Below are 6,589 nucleotides of genomic sequence, written 5' to 3'. Positions count from 1 at the left end.
CTTTTTTATGTGCATTTTCGAAGAGGATTGTTGATTTGCGGAATGTTTTCGAATATGTATTTGAGTTCAGTCAATTTAGTTTATACTGTGTTTAATGTAATATTATCATTATTGGTTGGTTTTTAATTAAATTCATAATTTCTTCTATTATTGAAATCAGAGGTCAGTTCATTGTTTTCATGGATTCTTTCGAAAAATCTATGAATAAAGAATCTGGTCGTTTTGATCTTCAAACTTTGCCCCAAAGCACAAGTCAATCATATAATGCATTCATTTGGCAACAACAAAATCGAAGGCAGGCGGATAGGAGATATCGAAATGAAACTGTAAGTATTGATCGTCGTAAAAGAATAAATGATCGTATGTTATCTACAAATAATACTTCTAAAGTTGATTCTGTGCATGAATATATAATACATTCTAAGGCATCTACTTCGAATGAAGAAATCATAAATACTTTTGATTCTGAATTACATGGAAGTTCTAATTTGTTAAGTGTACCAGCAACTGCATATGTATTACCAACTTGTGCTTATTGTAAGCATTGTGGTGCACACAAATTGTATAGAGAGACTAAAGGTTTTTGTTGTTCTAATGGAAAGGTGAAACTTTTTATGCTTGATTCATCGGATGAATTGTATACTTTATTTACGTCTAAAGAGCCTGTATCTATTGAATTTAAAAAATATGCACGTTCATATAATAACCACTTTGTGTTCACTTCATTTGGTGTAAAGTACGATAAAGAACAGTTTAAAGCATACAAATGTATCTACATATTTAGAATTCAGGGACAAGTGTATCATTATGTAAATCAACTTATGCCGGATAATAATACACCTTGTTATATCCAATTATATTTTTATGATACAGTTAATGAACTAGAAAACCGTATGAAAACTTCAGAACACCTGGTAGAATCTATTTTATTTCTTCTAATTGAAATCTTGAAGGTAAATCCGTATAGTAAATTTTTTAGGTCTTTAAGCAATAGAACTGATTTACATGAGCATAAAATTCAAATAAGATGCCATGTAGGACTCGATCAGAGAGTCTTTAATACTCTGTCGACATCTCAAGTAGCTGCTATATGGGTTGAGGATGATAAAAATACAAATATTCGCGTTCGTGATATTACTATATATGGTCATTCTGGTGATTCGCATAGGGTTCATTATTATTATGGTTGTTATGATCCTCTACAATATCCTTTGCTCTTTCCTTTGGGTGAATGTGGTTGGCATGAAGTCATTCTAAGATACGAACAAAAATCTTCTCATATTGCACAGTTTGTGGACAATATCGTTGATCCTAATGTAATAAATTCTACGACTTAAATTATTGAAAAATAGGCTGTAGGTTTGCTTATATAGTTTCTTGTGTCTATTATACTTCTACAAATGTGATATTGAAAGTAAATATAAAATTTTATTCATTCTCGCTTATGTAGTGCTGAAGGATACGAGGAAGAAACGGTCCCAGGTATCATGTCGTGAGTACTATTCGTATAAGTTACAAATTAGGCCTTCTGATAAGTCTGTGTTGCTTCACCCTGGTAGACTTTTTCAACAATATGTTGTGGATATGTATGTTAAAATAGAGACATCTAGATTAGATTATTTTCGTAGTAATCAGAAACAAATTCGTGCTGAACTTTATCAAGGTATCGTAGACAGTATACATAATGGAGAAACGAGAGGGTACAAAATTGGAAAGAAATTTGTTTTACCACAATCCTTTACATGTGGACCTAGAGATATGCTAAGGAGGTATTTAGATGCTATAGCTCTTGTCCAACGTTATGGAAAATCAGATTTGTTTATAACTATAACATGTAATCCAAATTGGCCAGAAATTAAGCAAGAATTAAAACATAATGATGAGGTTCAAAATCGACCTGATCTTATTGTACGTGTATTTAGAGCAAAATTAGAAGAACTTAAAAATGATTTATACAAGAGATATATTTTTGGTACTATTATAGCTCATATATACGTGATTGAATTTCAAAAAAGATGTCTCCCTCATTCACATCTATTGTTGATTTTTAACTGTAGTCATAAAATTTCTTCCACTAAACAAGTTGATAAAATAGTATCTTGTGAAATTCTTGATAAAAATATACATCCTTATCTTCATTCAGTTATTGTAAAGCACAATATGCATGGTCCTTGTGGAAATCTAAATCCTAAAAACATATGCATCGAGAAAAATAGTTGTAAAAATAAATATCCAAAGGATTATTGTAATAGTACTATATTTGGAGATAATTCGTACCCACTGTATAGGCGGCGTGATAATGGTATTTATGTTAGAGTGAGAAGTAAAATGTTAGACAATCAATGGGTTGTGCCATATAATCCTTATTTAAGTGCAAAATTCGACTGTAATATCGATGTTGAAGTATGTTCTTCTATTAAATCTGTTAAATATTTACAAAAATATGTTTACAAAGGACATGATCGTATTAATTTTTTGGTATGCAAAAATAACATAGACAAAGACATTGATGAAATTTCTACTTACCAATATGCTAGATGGATATCTCCACCTGAAGCTATGTGGAGGATTTTTACTTTCAATTTATCAGAAATATATCTAGTTGTTTGTGCTTTACAACTTCATATTGAAGATCATCAATGTGTAACTTACAAAATACAGACAAGTTATCTTCTGTTATTGAGAATGAAAATACGAGAAAAACTATGTTAACTGAGTTTTTTCGAGTAAATAAAATAAATGAATTTGCTCGAACGCTTTTGTATCGAGATTTCTCAACGCATTTTGTTTGGAATGCATCTAACAAAACATGGACACCTAGAAAGAAGCAAATTTTTGTGGGAAGAATTGTCTCGGTAAATCCATCTGAAGGAGAACGATATTTTCTTCATCTTCTTCTTAATCATATTAGAGGTCCAATATCGTTTGATGATCTAAGGACTTTCAATGGGGCAGATTTTGGTACATTTCGTGAAGCTGCGCTTCTCTATGGTTTATTAAATGGAGATACTCGTTATCAAGAATGTTTATCTGAAGATATTATTTACGAAATGCCTCATTCTTTAAGACGTCTTTTTTCTACGCTTCTTACAATGTGTAATCCAAATAATCCTAAATTACTGTGGAATAAATTTAAGCCTTATATGAGAGATGATTATGTAAATGAAAATATGCTCGTTGAAGTTGTCGAGGTACGAGCTTTAGAGGATATAAGTTCTATTTGAGAATCACTTGGTAAAAATATAAACGATTATGGAATCATTTAACGTAAATATAGACAACGATGAAAGATTGATGAGAATGGTTGCAGAGGAAACAACGAAATTGGTTATTGAAAGAAACTTTAGTTGTGCAGCAACGTTAAATAAAGAACAACGATTTGCATATAATACAATTATGGAAAAAGTACAAGATGAATCAAGTGGAAATTTTTTTATCGACGGTTCGAGTGGGACAGGAAAAACTTTTTTATATAGAGCACTCTTGGCTGGTGTCAGATGTCGTCATTTTGTAGTTTTAGCAACTGCATCGTCCGGAGTGGCTGCATCTTTATTGCCCGAAGGTCGAACTGCTCATTCAAGATTTAAAATCTCTCTAGAAACTGTAGGTGAAGTCAACTGCTCTATTAGCAAGCAATCGGCATTAGGAACTTTATTGAAAATGTGTAGGCTAATAATTTGGGATGAGGCACCTATGGTAAATCGTTGTATTGTAGAATCTCTAGACAAAATGCTTAGAGATATTACTGATTGTAACTTGCCTTTTGGTGGAAAAGTAATAGTTTTAGAAGGAGATTTTAAACAGATTCCACCAGTCGTACTTAAGGGAAACAAAGAAGACATAATAAAGGCTAGCATGATTTACTCATATTTGTGGCCTTCTTTTGTACATTTAGCACTGGTTGAAAATATGAGAGCGAAGTCTGATCCCATTTTTTGTGAATACTTACTTCGAATTAGAGGTGGAACAGAAGAAGAACATACTTGCAACTGTATTAAACTACCAAATAGTATAGTTCTACCATTCGAAGATGAAATTACGTCTTTAAAAAAATTGATATAATGTGTGTTTCCCAATATAGACACATATGCTGATCATTTATATATGATGGTCAATCGTGTTATTCTTACACCTACGAATGAATGTGTTGACTACATTAATGGACTTTTGCTTGAACAAATTCCCGATCAAAGTTTCACATACTATAGTTTTGATGAAGCAATTGAGAAATTAGAACAAAGCCTACAGGAAGACTTCTTGAATACTTTGACACCTAATGGTATTCCACCTCATGAGTTGAAACTGAAAATGAATTGTCCTGTAATGTTATTACGAAATATCAATCCTTCCGAGGGGTTATGCAATGGAACAAGCCTTGCCTGTCGAAAATTTGAGAGAAATGTCATTCTTGCTGAAATCACAACTGGTGAATATCGTAGAAAACAAGTTTTCTTACCTAGGGTCCCTTTCATACCTCTTAAAACTGATCGAACTACGATTCCATTTAAAAGGACTCAATTCCCAATTAGACCATGCTTTGCAATGACAATAAATAAAGCACAGGGTCAAACACTTGATTTCGTGGGTTTGTACCTACCAGAACCAGTTTTCTGCCATGGTTAATTATATGTAGCACTGTCAAGAGCAAAAACAAGCAGATCTATTAAAGTTCTACTCAAACCGTCCAATGAAAATCATTCGCACAACTCATGTACTAAAAATGTTGTGTACAAGGAGGTTCTTTCGTTCATACATTCATACAACTACACCTCTTTATAGGTCTATGTTCGATTTATTGGAATTTCTTTTTTTTGTCCGTGATTTCTCTGTCGACTATGCTAAATGAAATTTTTTTTTTCCAACTACAATGCAGACGTTAGATTATTCTAGAAGTTGATGAATGGAATGGAGTGGATCATTTTTGTAAGAATTCTAACTGATTAGCATTTTGAAGTTATTCAAAAAATAAATGACATTTTACTTCAAAACATTTTTTTTTCAGAGTATCTAAATCAATTTAATTTATGCAGTACATGGACATTCAAATTTATGTGAAGAAAGTCAAGGAAATGTTGGTGCATAGGAAAATTATTGGAGCACACTCTTTTCAAAAATTGGTTACCTATGGCAAACCAAGCTTTCAAGTCTTCAGATTTAAAGATAACTTGTGATGGAGTGGATAATGATTGAGCTATTTGAGAAGTTTTTGGAAACAACTATTCTCTTCTTTTAAATCATATAGTGTTTAAACTGTCTAGATTAGAAATGATATATACATCAGGGTGTTTGGTTTGCTTTATGGGTGCTAGATACCATCAATTATTGTTGCAAGCTTTGTTGATAAATCTTGTATTTATTTTTGTCTTCTATTTAGATCTATTTTCATCCAAGTAATCTATACCTATAGAAACTTATTTTGTAAGTGACATGATTTTTTATATTTAGTTATCAAAGCTAAAACTTTTTAAGATGGTAAGTTGAAATTCACGTTGATAAACAACTAGCAAAACAATAGTGCTTAATGAAAACTAATCATAAAATTGAAAATTAGTATAGGTATGAAACTATCATTAAACAATATCATTAACAACAAAAGAAATAAAAAAACCTTATATATATATATATATATATAGACACACGTACAAATGTGCCGGGTGAGACTGCAGAAAATGTGTGGTGTGTCGCACCCGCACAATTATTAACAATTTTTTTTCTTCCACACTCAAGTATTAACAAAATGTAAGAAACTCCTATTTTCAACTTTCACGGGAATTTGGTGCTGACTTGCTGTGTGAAAATGTCTATTTTCCCGTTTAAAGATTTCTATTTTCCCATTTGCACACGGTGAATGTGCGGGGCTACACCTCACAAAAATGCACATAATTGTGCAAGATAGCTACCCTTGTGCGGGTGCGGGGCTACCCCGTACAAATGGTAGCCTATACCATTTGTACGGGTAGCCCCGCACAAACTGTGTCTATACAGCCGCACATAATTGTGCGAGGTAGTCAGCACATCCTCACTAAAATGAAATTTTAAATAAAATATATCTTGTTTTGGTTAAAAATTAATACAAGAAACAAAAAAGTATTACCTCTTTCTTTCATTTTTTGTTCCCACAAAATCTTGCAAAACATTACAAATCTTGCAAAGTCACGAGAATCCTGTAATAAGGTGTCAAAACCACTACACATATTATGTCTATTTCTACAACTGTGGGAATACTTTGTCTATTCACATGTAAACCTCTCGTCAAATCATTGAAAAAAGCAACGTACATTTCTTTAGCTTAAATACTTTCACATACCATTTGTTCTCACCAAAACAATTTAAATATTTTTACCTGCAAGTTACACCAGCCCAACTTTGCTCAAAAAATTCAGGTGTTGTCTATTATTTTTTTCTTACTTTTTAGATAGATTTTTAGTTTTACATAATATCTAATTTCCAATATTTTAATTGTGTTTTAAATCATATGATTTATGTAATTCTTTCTAAATTTAGTAGACATAAAAATGGATGTGCCAAATAGCTTCTCCAAAATCATCGATGTTTCACTAAATCATAACATTCGTTTTGTAATTTATAT

At 31.8% G+C, this 6,589-nt stretch overlaps 2 protein-coding genes across 2 annotated transcripts; both read left to right on the top strand.

The window, feature by feature from the left end:
- Positions 1 to 200: 200 nt before the first annotated feature.
- Positions 201 to 3,224, top strand: LOC111408566. The gene is made up of 3 exons (XM_023038314.1): positions 201 to 1,316; positions 1,360 to 2,386; positions 2,662 to 3,224. Exons 1-3 carry the CDS (start codon positions 201 to 203, stop codon positions 3,222 to 3,224), a joined length of 2,706 nt encoding a protein of 901 aa, XP_022894082.1.
- Positions 3,225 to 3,252: 28 nt separating this feature from the next.
- Positions 3,253 to 5,394, top strand: LOC111408565 (ATP-dependent DNA helicase PIF1-like). The gene is made up of 4 exons (XM_023038313.1): positions 3,253 to 3,991; positions 4,082 to 4,446; positions 5,031 to 5,167; positions 5,259 to 5,394. Exons 1-4 carry the CDS (start codon positions 3,253 to 3,255, stop codon positions 5,392 to 5,394), a joined length of 1,377 nt encoding a protein of 458 aa, XP_022894081.1.
- Positions 5,395 to 6,589: the final 1,195 nt, after the last annotated feature.

The sequence above is a fragment of the Olea europaea genome, chromosome 13 (assembly GCF_002742605.1).
Source record: "Olea europaea var. sylvestris chromosome 13, O_europaea_v1, whole genome shotgun sequence".
In the NCBI taxonomy this organism is placed as follows: domain Eukaryota; kingdom Viridiplantae; phylum Streptophyta; class Magnoliopsida; order Lamiales; family Oleaceae; genus Olea; species Olea europaea.
Note: the sequence above shows the minus strand (reverse complement) of the source record. Positions and strands in the feature narration are given on the sequence as shown.

Coding starts and splice junctions, on each gene's coding strand:
- LOC111408566 (XM_023038314.1), top strand. CDS start 201: ATGAATAAAGAATCTGGTCGTTTTGATCTTCAAACTTTGCCCCAAAGC. Junction 1,317..1,359: donor ACAATATCGTTGATCCTAAT/GTAATAAATTCT, acceptor AATAGGCTGTAG/GTTTGCTTATATAGTTTCTT. Junction 2,387..2,661: donor TTTAAGTGCAAAATTCGACT/GTAATATCGATG, acceptor TACAAAATACAG/ACAAGTTATCTTCTGTTATT.
- LOC111408565 (XM_023038313.1), top strand. CDS start 3,253: ATGGAATCATTTAACGTAAATATAGACAACGATGAAAGATTGATGAGA. Junction 3,992..4,081: donor AGAAGAACATACTTGCAACT/GTATTAAACTAC, acceptor TTCCCAATATAG/ACACATATGCTGATCATTTA. Junction 4,447..5,030: donor GTGAATATCGTAGAAAACAA/GTTTTCTTACCT, acceptor TAATTTATGCAG/TACATGGACATTCAAATTTA.